Consider the following 15868-nt stretch of genomic DNA (forward strand, 5'->3'; position numbering starts at 1 on the left):
AGTTTGCAGGGATTTCACTTTTGGCACTGTACCTTTTAATTTCTGTTTAACTAACGTCCTCATATTTGTATAGTTCCCCTTTCTGAAATTACATGCTACTATGGTGGGCTGCTTTGGTGTCCCCTCATGCTCCACAGGGATGTTAAATTTTATTATGTTATGGTCACTGTTACCAAGGGGTTCAACTATATTCACCTCTTGGACCAGATCCTGTGCTCCACTTAGGACTAAATCAAGAATTGCCTTTCCACTTGTGGGTTTCAGGACTAGCTGCTCCAAGAAGCCATCATTTAAGGTGTCAAGAAACTTTATCTCTGCATCCCATCCTGAGGTGACATGTACCCAGTCAATATAGGGATAGTTGAAATCCCCCATTATTACTGAGTTGTTTACTTTTATAGCCTTTATAACCTCCCTGAGCATTTCACAGTCACTATCACAATCCTAGTCAGGTGGTCGGTAATATATCCCTACTACTACATTTGAAATGTAAAATATTAAGTAAGGCTTTAATTTTAACAATGTCCCTTGTTCCCTTTCTCTTTGGCTGGAGAAAGTTTTAGAAGGAAAAGCCCCGTTGTCTGACAGTCTCTTAGATGGTATCAGAGATGGTAACTAATAACAGTTATCCCTGGTGGTGTTTGGGATTCAGCTGGAGCTGGTAGTGGGTGATAATATCATCTGGATCCCTCTTTCTGGCAAGTTCAGATCAGGACACCTCTCAAGAACAGGATGATGAAGGTCCAGGGTCCCAGGAAATGGTGGGGGTGGCAGCCATGATGGTGAAACTTGCTCGAGTAGCCTTTGTCTGTTCTTCCATCTGTTGGGTTTTTTTGTTCTCCTCTCACCAAAAAAAAATCTTTCTTTTAAGGACCCAAAAGGGAGTGAGGAGTGGAGTACCCCATACCCTTATTATTTTGTTCACCAATTAGGCTTCATATACAACATACCCATTATGGCTCGTTAACAACCGGCTCCACATCTTCTGTTTTTAAAAAGCATGATTTCCACACAGTCCTTGAATTGTATCAGTTTGACCTTTTCGTTTAGACTCATCCAAGTTATTCTGTCTCCCTTTCCTACCTTTTCCCATCAGGGTTTGTTATTCCAGGTTATTGTAACATCTTATAAACCTTTACACACTTTCTACAGCTGAGCTCACAATCCTAGGAAATGGTTAGGCCCCAATATGACAACATTACTGTCTCCAGACCTGAGGAAGAGCTCGATATAGCTCCAAAGCTTGTGCCCTCCACCAACAGAAGTCAGTCCAGTGAAAGATCTTGCCTCAGCCACTTTGTCTCTCTTAGCTGAGGAAATGTCACGGTCTTAGTGGTGAATGATGCCCCTTATTCATTGCTCTTGCAGGTAACTCTGATCCTAGAAAAACGGAAAGATTTGTCTCCCAACCATTTCCATCAGAGATTTCTGTGGATGACAGCAAATAAAAGGAAAGAAAACAAGATGCATTGTTCTTGATCTATGAAAGAACTAAACTTGGCCTTTTCAAATACCATTCACTGACTATTGAGAGACAGGAATGCCTCTCCTCCTTACAACCTCTTCATCTGCCCTCTCTGTGGCTCTTTTCCATGTATTTGGAATATGCATTAATAGTTAATATAATGTTTCAAGTATTGGTTAGTTGAATAGAGGACACCAAAGTTATTTGCATAAAAATAGAGAATGCTGAAGCAAAGGTGTTCTCATGGCAGGTAGAAAGTGGCTGGGATAACATACAACCCTGGAGCCCATTTTGGATATTTCCACGCACTTTGTCAGACAGAGCTGGCATTTCTAGGAAGACAGATGGGAATTCCAAAGGAAAGGAAGTGGAGATGGCCCAGCCGTGGATGAGATAGTCTCCACATTTCTTCCAAAAGAAAGTGCCCCAATCACCACGACTGCTGTGCAGGTCTCACAACAAAACTAAAGACACTTGCTGGTTCCACTAATTGTTGTGTATAGGAATAGGGCAGTGACCCTTTAAGTAGTTTGTAAGCCCTCTAGTGGTGCTCATGGTGTTCTAAAACCAGACAGAGCAGTAGTATGTAGGTAGCTAAGTCATGAATGTTTGTGTAGAGTTAGGAAATGTCGACACTAGAAATGCTAGCGCTGCAGTAGTGCTATAGTGTAGACACTTACTACAGTGATGAAAGGGGTTCCTCTGTCACTGTAGCTAACCCACCTCTCCAAGGGGCGACAGTAGCTAGGTTGATGGAAGAAATCATCTGTCAACCTAGTGGTGCCTACACTGGGACTTAGGTTGGCTTAATTACATTGCACAGGGCATGAAATTCCTCACAGCCCTGAGTGATGTCGTTAAGCCGACATTAACTTTATAGTGTAGACCTCAGTAAACATGGTATGTGCAACCCAACTATACATGTGTGGATTCTTCATAATTTTTTGTTATATAAAGAGAAAAAAATCCCCAAACAATGAAAGATGTTATCTCAACCATCTTATCAACACTAATCATAGTAACTATTATTATATTTGTAACACAATTTAACAAATATTGATACATTTTATCCATGTTTTCTGTTTTTAAAGTGTCTAAGATCAAAGCAGGGTTCACATGGATCTTCTGTAATTATTTGTGTAAATTCTGTGAAAATATTGCAAAAAATTGTTTTAGCTCTTGTTTGCACACAAGGAAAATGCAACATAGAAGCAGGGAGGAGGTACAACATTTGGCAGAGTTTTGCCCAGAAATTAAACTTCAAGTCAGGGAGTGTCAAATTCTGGAATCTTCACAATGGTCTAAGGGTTATGTAGGTATGCCATTTGAGGGAACCCAGAAAGCATTTTGTAATCAAAGTTCATTATTTTATGCAAGGAGCATCTGCAAGATGGAAGATGGGGTGCAGAACTGACATATAGCAGCAAATTGCTCAGAAACAAAGCTTTGTGTTATGACGTACCTTGTGCCAGCTACTTCCAAACCATCTAACAGGTGCAGGGATGTGTCACTTGGGGTGACCCAAAAAAGTGTTTTGTCACTTACAGACAGTCAAAGCCAGTTCCTTATTTTAGGAGCATCTGTAAAATGAAAATTGGGGTGGGGATCTGACACATGATAGCACACTGAGCAGAAATAAAGCTTTGGGTCAAGGAATAACATGTGCCAGCTACTTCCAAACCCTCTAATAGCTGCAGGAATGTGCCACTTGGGGTAACCTGAGAAGTATTTTGTCACTGATACAGCCTGTAATCCAACTGAGATTACTCAAATTAAGAGAAAATTGCACCCTGTGGATGGGAATCTGCTTTAAATATATATTGTTATAAAATTGAGTGTTATTTATTGTAGTGAAATTTCTGGAAAAAAATTGAAAATTAATTTAAACAATTAATTAATTTTCATAAACAAATTATTGGGCTTTGAATAAGGACCTGGGAATAAGGAACCAACGCCTGCATTGTCTGCCCAATACACAGTGTAACTGTGAGTGAGGGGTTGCTGGGGGCTGGGGTGAGGGATATTTGAGAGGTACAGAGAGATGGGATCCAGGTGATGTTAACTCTAAAAAGGGAAACTCCCAGTCTAGAGGCAGGTACCTCTCTCACCAGGCAATATGGTGTCCCTTTCGGGTAATTGGAAAAATATTCAAACACGATGTTCTTCGAAAACAAAACAAACAATTTATTATGGGGATTGAACAGGATCACAAATCAATCAGGGGTTAACCCAAGGTCCCAAATATATGTCCCCAGGGCTCCCAAGTGTCTTTTGATGTTACACAGTCCTCACTATCTTTCTTCGCCTCCTGGCGCCGTCGTCTACTTCTCGTCCTTGATCTCGTCTGCTTCTCGTCCTCGTTTCCGTCTGCTTCTCGTCCTCATCCACGCCAAGCCTACCCTTCCTACAATCAATTCGTTCTCCACCCTTCCACGCGCATACTCTGTACGGTCAGACAGCCCCAACTGTCAGTTGTTTAGATCTTATATAGATTTTCTGGCGTCCCTAAGGACCAATCAGGTATCTGGGTTTTCCCGCCGCTACCTGCTGTTTGCACACGGCACTCAACTTCTGAGCACGACACGCTAGATGTTGCACACGACACTTTAGAGAGTGAGGTCTCTTCTGATTGGCTCATAACTATATACATACAAATCCCTTCCGGGTATATTATGCTAATTAACTTAAGCTATTGACCTCGGCTACCTTGATTGACAGGTTCCCTGTCAGCAGGGTAGATTCTCAACCGTCTTTTATTCTATGAGGTCACTTTAACTATTTACAAAGAGGAGAGGGGCAGTATAGGGGACTAGACCCACAGCTTACAGTGAGGGACGGGAAGGGGTGCTGGAAGAGTGAGGGGCAGGTAGAGGAAGAAGGAAGGGCACCAGCCTATGTCTGTCTAAGCTCTCTTTTTAGCACAGGCACCTCCCTCCAATCACTGGAGGTTCCCTTTCCCTTCAGACATGAATTGCTACATCTCCCTGTGTCCCATCAGTGCCTTTGTCCCACTGGGGCTCAGGTGTACTAGGACCTTGCTGCTTCTCTCTCTTTTGCAGATTAGCTCCACATTTGTTTTTCTTTCAGCCCCTCTTGGTGGGTTTGTGACTGTTATGATCAGTAAACGTCTCCCCCCTCCCTTCACTGAAGGCCCTATTAATTATTATCATAATTATTATTTATTTGTATTACCGTAGTGTCTGGAAGCTCCCATCATGGACCAGGACCCTGTTGTGCTGGGCACTGTACACAAATGGATGATCCCTGCTCCAAAGAACTCACAAGTGTAATACAGGAGACAACAGATGGAGACAGGAAGCCAGACAGGGGAGTACAAGGAAACAATGAGACGCTATCCATCAGCATAATTGACTGCACACCCGCAGTCTAAAATCCAACTTCTTCCTGGCTCACCTAGCATTTACACTATTGCTAGCACTGCTGCAGGATATGGGAGGCAAATGTTATCAAATCGACTGGGCAGAAAAGGAAGACGTGGGATGCACTGAGACACCCAGTGGTGCAGATAATCTGTCGGGTGTTTATTATTGGTTCCCTGCGTGTGCTTTTCCTGGACAAAATAAGACAGAATGGATGTCTGTGTGGAGAGGCTGGTGGCTTGATGGGCCAGGATGGGAGTCTTTCTCTATTTACCAGACGTGTCCTAGGCAGCGGTGTTGTATCCGTGTTGATCCCAAGGTGTGAGAGAGAGAAGCTGCGTGAGGTAATATCTTTTATTGGGCCGTTTTCCAATAAAAAATTAAGTTTGTCCAACAAAAGATATTGCCTCACCCACCTTGTCTCGCTCATATGTGTCCTATGCGGTAGTCAGGGAGGGAATGGAAGTGGCATTGATGGGTTTAGAGGGAGACTGCGAGGCAGAGAGAATGTGGGGGCAGAGAGGGAGAGTATGAGGTTTGCTGACTGAAGAGAAGGGAGGGAATTTATTGGTGGGAATAACAGAGCCACTACCTCCTCCCTTATATTTTTGTGGGATAATGAGTCACTTGTCTCAATGAATCAGCAGAACCCACTTACCAATGCCCAGCTGGACCAACATCTGCTAATTGGGTGGGTGTTTCAGGCAAACACTGCTGGCCCCACCATCTCAGTCTCTGATTCCTTTCTCCAAAACAAAGAAGAGATGCTTTGGGCTCCACAGATCTCTCTCTCCCTGAACACAAGCAGTCACTGGCCAGTGTTGCATCACATCTGCTTGAGGCCGGCTTGGGATGGGAAGCCAAACAGCCACTTCAACTGAAAGGGCAGGGAATGATGATGAGTAAACTGATTTGGGGAAGTTGGAGGTGCTGGGGCTGAGGTGTGACACTCTGCATCTGAAAACGATACCCCAAAAACCCCATAGTCAGCAATGTCATATAATTATGATATGTTCTGTACAAAGTATGCTTTGTTTGGTATTATTTTTAAAGTCTTGATATGTGCTACCATAGTATGTGAAATTATAAAATATTGTTGTAAATGCTACTAGAACATGTTGTGAGGTGGGAAACACCTAAACCAGATATTCAGGTTCAACAACAAAGTGGCCAGATGTGCTAACGGCCCACCAAGGAGGATCACCTCTCTCAACCCCAACCCCTAGAGACTTCACCAAGAAAGCATGTGCACAGTGGGATACTGATTGATCAGTGGGGAACAGCCCCCACATCACATGCATGGACTGTTCCAGCAAGCTGGACATAGCTATAAAAGGGGGAGAATGACATGATTGTTGGTCATTTCTCACTTGGCTTCTCAGTCTGTCCCCCCAGTTCAACAACACCTAAAGGAGCATCTGGAAGACAAAGAACTTGGACTCAGGGAGGGGAGTCCCAGGAGGGAAAGCAGATTCTACCTGTGAGGATTGGTAGCCTGCATGTACCATCCCTCAGGATGAGATAATTTTTAGATTCAAATCCTGTTAGTGTGTCTTAAACTGCAAGCTGATGTTTATTTCTTTGGTAACTACTTTTAGTCTCTTTACACTTGCCACTTTTAATCTATCTTTTGTAGTTAATAAATCTGTTTTTTATATTTTACCTATAACAGTGTGGTTTTGGTTGAAGTGATTGGGAAATCTGCACAAGTTACAAAGGCTGGTGCATGTCCACTTTCCTTTGATGAAGTGCTGAACTGAATAATAAACTTACACTGGTCAGGTTTCTGACCAGGGAAGACAGTATAATTCTGAGTTACAGTGCTGGAGAATTGGTTGGTGTCTCTCTATTGTTGGTTGATAAGTGGCTAGGAAAAGCACTAATAACACAATAGGGTGTGTCCCTGCATGTGGATGGCTGTGTAAATGTGGCTTGCAAATGCTGACAGCATCACAGAGTGAGAAGCAATCCAGGTAAACATTCATGTGATCTAGCTGGATATAGTACTCCCCATGCCATTGGGCTAGGTGATAACAGTGCCCGGAGGGGTTTGCCACTTGTCACTAGCAAGGCATGTGAAGGATGGCCCAGGCTGGAGAGTGAAGAGGGCATGGCACTCCCAGAGTTTTCAGGTTGCACACTGGAGGACCCCGTCACAGAAGGAACCCCATGAAAATGTGGCCCCACTCTGCAGGAGTCAGAGAACCAGGACTTCTCACCCCACAAGAGCAGATGGCAGAGAAGAAAGATTTTCTGCATGCATTTTACATAGAGGTGATAGCACCTAGCTTCTGTTATAAAGCCTGGCTTAGCACTACTATCACTTGCACAAGGCCTCCTCATTGTCCTTCAAATCCTCCTTCCAACTCTCCTCTGTAGTCGGGGCTACAGAAAAAGGCTTAGTACTGCTCTGGCAGCTGATAAGCCAGGACAGCCGCTTCTCATGCCACCAGTCTCGCCTCACTGTTCCCTTCCACTGAGTCATCCTACTGTATATTACACCCCTCTGTCATCGGGATTCCCATTAGACTGTCAGCTGTGTTAGAGCTGTTTCTTCTTGTGTCTGTGCAGCGCCTAGCACAATGGTCCCATTTCTTCTTCTGTGCCTGGGCAGCGCCTAGCACAATGGACCCGTTTCTTCCTTCTGTGTCTGTGCAGCGCCTAGCACATCGGGGCCCATTTCTGCCTTCTGTGTCTGCTCTCCATGGTCCTGGCCCTGGTAGGGCGCTCTTCGCTCACTCTCTGATCCTGGCTCCGGCGGGGCGCTCTGCGCTCGCTCTCTATGGTGCTGAGGCGGCGCTCTGCGCTCGCCCTCCATGGCCCCGGCTCCGGCGGGGCGCTCTGCGCTCGCGCTCTATGGTGCCGGGGCGGCGCTCTGCGCTCGCTCTATGGCGCTGGCGGTGGTGCGGCCCCTGGACGCCCTGCCCCCGGAGCTGTCCCCGGGGGCGGCGGTGCTGCTGGCCCCGGCCCCGCTGGCGGCGCGGCTGCGCGGGGCGGGCGGCCCGGCGCTGGTGCTGGCGGTGCGGCCCGCGGGCCGGCCGGGGGCGCAGCCGGCGCTGCTGAGCGCGGCGGTGCTGGCGGGCGGGCCGGGCCGCGGGGCCGAGCTGTGGCTGCGCGGGGCCTGGCGGCGGCGGCTGGGGCTGGCGGCGGGGCGGCGGGTGGCGCTGTGGCCGGTGCGGCGGCCGCCGGCGCTGGGCTGGGCGCTGCTGGGCCGGACGGGGCCGGGCCCGGGGCCGGGGCCGGGGCTGGCGCGGCGCGGCGAGGCGCTGCCGGGAGGCCCCGGGCCGCCGCTGCTGCTGCTGGAGGCGCGGCCGGCGCTGCAGGGGCTGCTGGGCGCGGGGACGCGGCTGGCGCTGACCGAGCTGCGGGCGGAGCGCGGCCCCCGCCGGGCCCGGAGCCGCCGCCGCTGGTGTCCCGCTTCGCGCGGGCGGCGGGGGGCCCGGCCCGGCTGCGGGCGCTATGCGGGGAGCCGGCGCCCTGGGGGCTGCCGGCCGAGGCGGGGGCCGGGGCGGGCGCGGCGCTGTGGGTGACCCGGCGCGGCCTGCACAGCCTCGGCCTCTTCCAGGGCGAGTGGGTGCGGCTGAGCCGGGAGGCCGAGGCGCCGGGGAAGGGCGGCGGCGGCGGCTCCGGGCCCGGCGGGCCGCATCTGGCAGCCGTGCTGGCCCTGCATCCCCGCTGGGACTACCCACAGGATGCCCAGTGCCCCCCCGAGGGCACGGCCGTCATCCCGGCTGCGCTGGCCTTCAACCTGGGCTGCGACCCGCTGGGCGGGAGCCACCTGGCCGTCCAGGTACTGCCCGGGGCCTTGGCCCGCGCTGCTCGTCTGGGCACAGAGACGGGGGGAGCCCCAGGTGGCTAGCCAGCTTGGGGGGAGTGGTGCCCACCTGCTGGGTGGATGCAGGTGCTGGGGGGGTGGGGAGTGGCGCCTGACTGGCTGCTAGGAGGCTGGAAAGGGGGCTGGCAGGGCTGTGGGAAGGTTGGGGGGCAGAGATCTTCCCGGGATGGAGACATGTATTGGGGGGAGGGAGGGAGGGAGGGAGGGCAGAAGGGTGTCTGTGGGAAAGGAATGAGTCTGGCTGCAGGCTCGCTGGGGAAGGCCTTGACATGGCAGGTGTGGGAGTGACAGCGGAGAGTGGCGAAAGTCCCAGGTGTAGGTGATTCAGCCAGAGTTGGCAGGAGCTCTGCACTGGCATGGATCCCAGCTGCCTTGGGGAGTAACTGCTGTTGTCTTCCTCATGCTTAGACCGTCTGTGGAAAAAGTAGAGCAGGTTTTCAGCGGCATAGAATATTGGAGTTGGAAGGGACCCCAGGAGGTCATCTAGTCCAACCCCCTGCTCATGTGGTGGGACGAGTGATTAACATGAGTGCACTGGAAGTTGTCACCATCTGGAAGTTGAGGACAAGTGGGTCATAACTTCCTAGTGGTGATATAGCTCCATTAAGACTCAATAGGGCCATTCTTTCCTTTACAGAGGTATGGGGAAGCTCCTGGTATGGAAGAGAGAAAAGGAAGTCAATCCTTGCTACCCATACCACCCTTTGCAAGGGAGCTGCATGTAGAGATTGTCTCCTCACCAGCCTACAGCACCAGAGGAGTCTATGACAATATTCTCCACCAACACTTCCAAACTCCCAGGTTAGCCTTTTGGTAAAGCTGGCACTTGATTTCTGTATCTTTAATCTATCGTTCGCCCTAGAAAGAAGGGAGCATCTCACTACCATGCTTCACCATTGCTTCTTAAGTACACACCGAGCAGTCCCCCCCAAAGTAATGGAGCTATCCACCCCGAAAGATAATAAGGCAGAAAACGTTATATTGTCTCTTTATAAATCCATGATACGCCCATATCTTGAATATTGCGTGCAGATCCGGTCACCCCCTCTCAAAAAAGATCTGTTGGAATTGGGAAAGGTACAGAAAAAGGCGCCATAAATTATTAAGACAGCTTCCATAAGAGGAGAGATTAAGAAGACTGGGACTTTTCAGCTTGGAAGAGGTCTATAAAATCATGACGGGTGGGGAGAAAGTAAATAAGGAAGTGTTATTTACTCCTCATAACACAAGAACTAGGGGTCACCAAATAAAATTAGTAGGTAGCAGGTTTAAAACGAACAGAAGGAAGTATTTCTTCACACAACCCACAGTCAACCCCTGGAAGTCCTTGCTAGAGGATGTTGTGAAGGCCAAGATGATAACAGGTTTCAGTAAAAAACTAGATAAGTTCCTGGAGAATAGGTCCATCAATGGCTATTAGCCATGATGGGCAGGGATGCAAAACCATGCTCTGAAGTGTCCCTAGCCTGTGTTTGCACTGGCTACAGTTAGAAGACAGAATACTTGTTTAGATAGACCATTGATCTGACCCAGTGTGGCCGTTCTTATGTCCTTAAGTACCAGGGGTCTGTGCAGGGGTTTAAATTTGACCCCTTTTGGAGGGGCACATTTTGTGTCCCTCCTCCTGAGGGGCTCACTCTTCTCCCCCACACCGGCCCTGGCAGGAGCTCGATCTTCCATGCCCCCACAGCTCTGGCACCAGAGAAGTTCTGTGCGCCCGATGATTGTTGGCGGGACCTATGACCCTGCTTGCCCCTCCCTTGTGTACACCCCTGTTCAGTACCCGTTGCAAAGTTGACTAAACCCATTATTACTCACTGAGAATGATCACAAAATAACCTGGGAATATTGGGAACATCCCACTGTAGTGCCTGCTTAAATCAGCAAAATAGTTTAGGACACATTCTGAGAACTGTTCCCCACATCAATCCACCCTACCTCCTATCCCTGGGATATCCCCCGACCTTCTGTCAAGCTTCCTCAATCTCTTCCTTCAAATCATTCCTCAGTATTCCCTTCTACTGGAGTGCCTTCTGGAAGACATGGGACGTAATCGTCCTACTCTGCTCGGAACTGGTGAGGCCTTAGCTGGAGTCCTGAGTCTAGTTCTGGGCACCACATTTTAGGAAAGATGTGACATATTGCAGAGAGTCCAGCGGAGAGCAACAAAAATAATCAAAGGTTTAGAAAACCCGAGCTATGAGGAAAGGTTAAACAAACGACATGTCTGGTCTTGAGAAAAGATGACTGAATGGAAGCTGATAACAGAGGATGGTGATCAGTTGTTCCCCATATCCACTGAAAGTAGAACCTTCTAGTTGCTGACCCTTCTCAAACATCTTCATTTTGGGCACTGTTCATAAAACCACTATTAAACTTAATTTTTTACAAAATCCAGTGAGTAATGGTTTTTGTTATAAGAATGGCCATACTGGGTCAGACCAATGGTCCATCTAGCCCAGGATCCTGTCTTCCAACAGTGGCCAATGCCAGATGCTTCAGAGGGAATGAATAGACCAGGGTAATTATTGAGTGATTCATTGCTTCTTGTCCAGTCCCAGCTTCTGGCAGTCAGAGGTTTAGGGACACCCAGAGCCTGGGGTTATGTCACTGACCATTTTAACCAGTAGCCATTGATGGACCTGCTCTCCATGAATTCTTTTTTGAACCTGGTTATACTTTTGGCCTTCACAACATCCTATGGCAACAAGTTCCACAGGTTGATTGTGCATTGTGTGAAAAAGTTCTTCCTTATGTTTGTTTTAAACCTGCTGCTTGTCAGTTTATTCAGGTGATCCCTGTTCTTGTGTTATGCAAAGGAGTAAGTAATGCTTCCCTATTCACTTTCTCCACACCAGTCATGATTTTATAGACCTCTACCATATCCCCCCTTAGGTGTCTCTTTTCTAAGATAAACAACCCCAGTCATTTTAATCTCTCCTCAGATGGACGCATTTCTGTACCCCTGATCAGTTTTGTTGCCCTCTAAATCTTTTCCAATTCTAATTCCTTTATGAGATGGAGCGACCAGCACTGCCCGTGGTATTTAAGGTGTGGACGTACCATGGATTTGTATAGTGGCATTATGATATTTTCTGTCTTTATCCCTTTCCTAATGCTTTCTGACATTAGGTTTTTGGCAGTCATTGCACATTTAGCCCATGTTTTCAGAGAACTTATCCACAGTAACTCCCAGATCTCAGGACGTCATCTAGTCTAGCCCCTTGCTCTGAGCAGGATTAAGTATACCTAGAACATCCTTGACGTATGTTTGTCTAACCTGTTCTTGAAATACCAACAATCTCTATTTCCATACCAAATTCTTCAAATGTGGTAAAGCTGCATTCTCCATACAAGATTCAAGATGTGTCCAGCCTCTTGCTGTCCACTCAGGAAACTTGGAGCACTAAATCTGGTGTTCTAAACCAGTTGTCTGTTTTAGAGCTCAGAAAAACAATTGATGGGTTTGAGTGGCTTTTTCCCCTCTTGCTCAGATAAAGGTAGCATCGCTGATTGATGGATTTGTTGTTTCTCGCTGGTTTAATATTCTGAGGAACTAGGTGTGACCCGTCCATGCCTCGGGTAGCCACCTGAAAATGCCAAGGTCAGGACAGGCTGCAAAGGGAGAGCAGATTCTCCCAGCACTGGTGGGTGGCACTGAAGTCAGACTTCCAACCAGCCACAAATAGGGCTTCTGATTCCCCACACTGGTTATCAAGAAGTTAAAACAAAATATACACAGCCCCCTTTACTGCCTTTCAGTCTCTGACTCCCTATCAGCCACTAGGTCCAGTAAAGAGATAAGTTATTTAAAACTTTATGCTCTTTACCAAAAAGGTTCTCCTGACCCCAAAGGGTCGACCACAGTACCAGATCAATATAAGTTTAGATTTTACCTGAAATACCATACTGCCAGCCAATCCTTTAGTAACTAAAACTAAAGGTTTATTTAAAAGGAAGGAAATAAACTATATGAGAAATGTTAAATGATTAAAGTAATCACATACATACAAATGATTGGAAAGTCCATATACATCAGGTTTCCAGTAGAAACGTGGAGTTTGCAGGCTTGTATAGTTCCTCTGGTGTACATCAGTACCTGGATGGGTCTCAGTCCTTTGATTCACCTTCAGTTGTATATGAATTGATCCAGAGGAATGAAGACTAAATAGTCCATGTGCAGAGTTTGTTCAAATTCTCCCATGAGAATTAGCAGGGTGATTCCAGGCTGGTGCTGGGATCTCAGTCTTGCAATCCAAACTTTCCCTGACAAGCTTGGACAGATTTGAGATAAAAGGATCAGTCTCCTAGAGCAGTGTTTCTCAAATAGTGTTCCGCGGAACCCTGGGGTTCCGTGGGCTGGGTTGAAGGGTTCCGTGAAAAAGTGGAACCGCGCCACCGAAAAGCGCGCCGCGGAACAGCTGTGATGGCGCTGCGGAACAGCTGATCGCACCGCGGAAAACAGCTTAGAGAGCGCACCGTGGAAACCAGCCTACACCGCACCGCCGAAAAGGGGAAGATTTCCTGGACTTGTCGGTGGAGGGTATGGCATGGCTGCACAAGGGTGCCACGGCGAAATATAATTGAGAAACACTGTCCTAGAGTCTTTTATAATCCGTGCTGGTTGACCGATACTTTCTTGACAGCAGGTATCTTCTTGAACAATTAATAGATGATTACTTAGGACTCTGAAGTACTATCTCCAATGTCCTGAGCACACCAGTAACTAGTTACATTAACACAAGGTAATTGGCTATTTAGAACCATTCACAGGTGTTTACTACTTACACTTCAAAGAGAAATACAAACAATAGTATTGTTACATTCAGAGTTCTATCTAAATGTTCATATGTTCCTTTTGAACACTTAAGCAATAGAACAGTGACAAACAGGAAAGCAGTTTATCTGCCTTGCTAACCTCTAACAAGAGATACATAAATAACATCAAATACCTACCAACAATACACTTGCATATCAAAGCTCTAGTCTACTTATAAGGAATGACCCTCACTACCATTCTATTTTCCTATACTATAACTTGAAAGGACAGAGTTGGGTCATGCAACTTGCAAAATTGCTTGGCTTTTTTGGACCTAGCGTCACATTGGGTCACTGTACAACCCAAGAGAAGTGATCATTCACCATGGGTATTGCGTTGTTGCAGGTTAATCCAGGAGGGTGATATCCTGTGTGTTCCAACAGCTGGACATCCTGAGTTCTTGGAAGGAAATTCAGAGAAATTTGTTAGGTATGCAGTGATCTCCCAATGCTTTTATCAGGTGGCTATTAAAAGAACTGCTTTTCCCTTCTGGCCCAGTTGAAACCAGGTGATGGAGTCTTTTTTGATCTGTCCCTGGAGATCAGAATTGGTCTGTTTTGGAGTTTGGGGGTTTTTTGGATTAAAAGTTTTTGCTGGATTTTTGGTGGGTAAGCAGTTACACATCAGTTCAGCAAAGCAGCCCTCAGAGAGAAACTGGTGGAGAAAAGAAGATGGACGAGTGAGAGGAGTGAAGGAGAGAGAGGAAGGGTCTGCAGCTGTTCGGTGACAGAAAAGCAGATTGAAGAAGAAGTTTGGGCTTGTCTAAGTGGGAAGATTATACTGGTATAAACTAAGATGTGAATTGAAACGTCTGTAGTTTATGCTGGTATATTTCCCATGTGAACACCCTTATTCTGGAGTAACAGGGTCTTCTTTGGGTTAATTTATATAGTTGAGTGGCAGATACCACCAATTTTGTTGACTAAGTATGCTCTCTCTATATACATGCATATCATACCTCATTTGAAAGTTTATTATGTCTACTTTAAGATGAAGTCTGATGTGATGCGCTCAAGTGCTTTCATTACCATAGAAACAGATAAACAATGACATCGTCAAAATGTTCAAATGACCACTTTGAAATATTTGCTTTCATTTCTGTTAGTTTAATGACTCTGTATATTATTTCAAGACATAAAAATGGATTTTTTTTTTACTGTAAAGCATTTCAACAACTATCAAACAGGTAAAACAAGATCTAAGAATAAATGCATACAGATATCATTGAAATGTAATAATGTTGGTGACATTCTAGTCAATATCATTATCATCATCTTGTTCATGAGAATGCCTGAGTTAACACTGTCTTCATTGCCTTGGCACATATACAGTTCTGTCCTGACTACAGACACAGTTGATTATGCAGTGGCTGCTATTGGTACAGTTACAAATAAGGTCTTCTAGAAGCTCAAATGCCATTGGGCCCTTGAAGAATACAGGAAGTAATTCATCCTCCACACTTTTCCGTCCATGTTGCAGTGGTGAACCACTATTTGGTTTACCTATGTGCAAAGACGTCCAAATCTTCATTTGCCAATGTGAGTCTTTCTTGCGGCATCCTGAACTGTAAGTCACCATGTTACACCTCCGCCTCAGCCTAAAGGGATCTGCTGGTGCTAAACTGAGCGACAACTCCTTGCCCCTCTAGTTTGTTAGCCAGCCCCACAATTTCCACAGGACTCCTCTAGTCCTTCCTTTGCCATGCAGGTAACACTAACTGCCCCCAGTCCCTGAGTCCCCTGGAAGAGTATTTCTCTGCGATATCCAGCCCTTGTCAATGGACGCTCTCAGAAATTACCAAGTCTGCCATCTCCAAAGAAGTACCAGCTTGTTGGCTCAGCTAAGGTTATGCCCTTCGGTTTAAATATAACAGCATTACCATGCTCCCCAACTTCTTTACTGCAGACAGGCCCAGCCATGCCACGTGGACACCCGGCTACATTCCTGGTATTTTATATCTCCTTGAAGCGTACGCAGGCGCCTTTGAATCTGGGGAATTTGCTGTGCGTCAGATTCCTGATTCTTTCAAGGGAATTGGAGTGACATGGAAACAGAGAAACTGCCATCAAGGACTCAAAGGGCAGCAGTGTTATTCTAAGACTGACAAGAAAGAAGCCAGCCTTTGTCAGATGGACTCTCACAATACATGTCCTGAGTGAATATACAAAAGCTATGAGAGAAAGAAGTAGCCTAAGAAGAAGCCACCGTGCCGAGGGGGTAACATACTCAACAGGTGCTTTTCAAATCAGCCAAAACACACTTTTTAAAAAAGAATGGACAAAACAAGTCTTTATTTTTTCTATGCAAAAGATACATATTCTCAGGGCAGACTTGTTTCTCAGGTCTGGTCTACACTTCAGACCAATATT

General features: G+C 46.8%; 1 protein-coding gene across 1 annotated transcript in view; it reads left to right on the forward strand.

Moving 5' to 3' along the window:
- Positions 1-7733: 7733 nt before the first annotated feature.
- Positions 7734-15868, forward strand: part of PEX6 (peroxisomal biogenesis factor 6) — a 31997-nt gene continuing 23862 nt past the window's right edge. Inside the window, 4 exon segments of the mRNA XM_067532880.1 lie at positions 7734-8220; positions 8223-8635; positions 9318-9481; positions 13845-13928. Coding sequence (XP_067388981.1) covers positions 7734-8220; positions 8223-8635; positions 9318-9481; positions 13845-13928 — 1148 coding nt within the window.

Source organism: Emydura macquarii, unplaced genomic scaffold (assembly GCF_026122565.2).
Source record: "Emydura macquarii macquarii isolate MOO-44397 ecotype Brisbane River unplaced genomic scaffold, CSIRO-AGI_Emac_v2 contig_3305, whole genome shotgun sequence".
In the NCBI taxonomy this organism is placed as follows: Eukaryota; Metazoa; Chordata; order Testudines; family Chelidae; genus Emydura; species Emydura macquarii.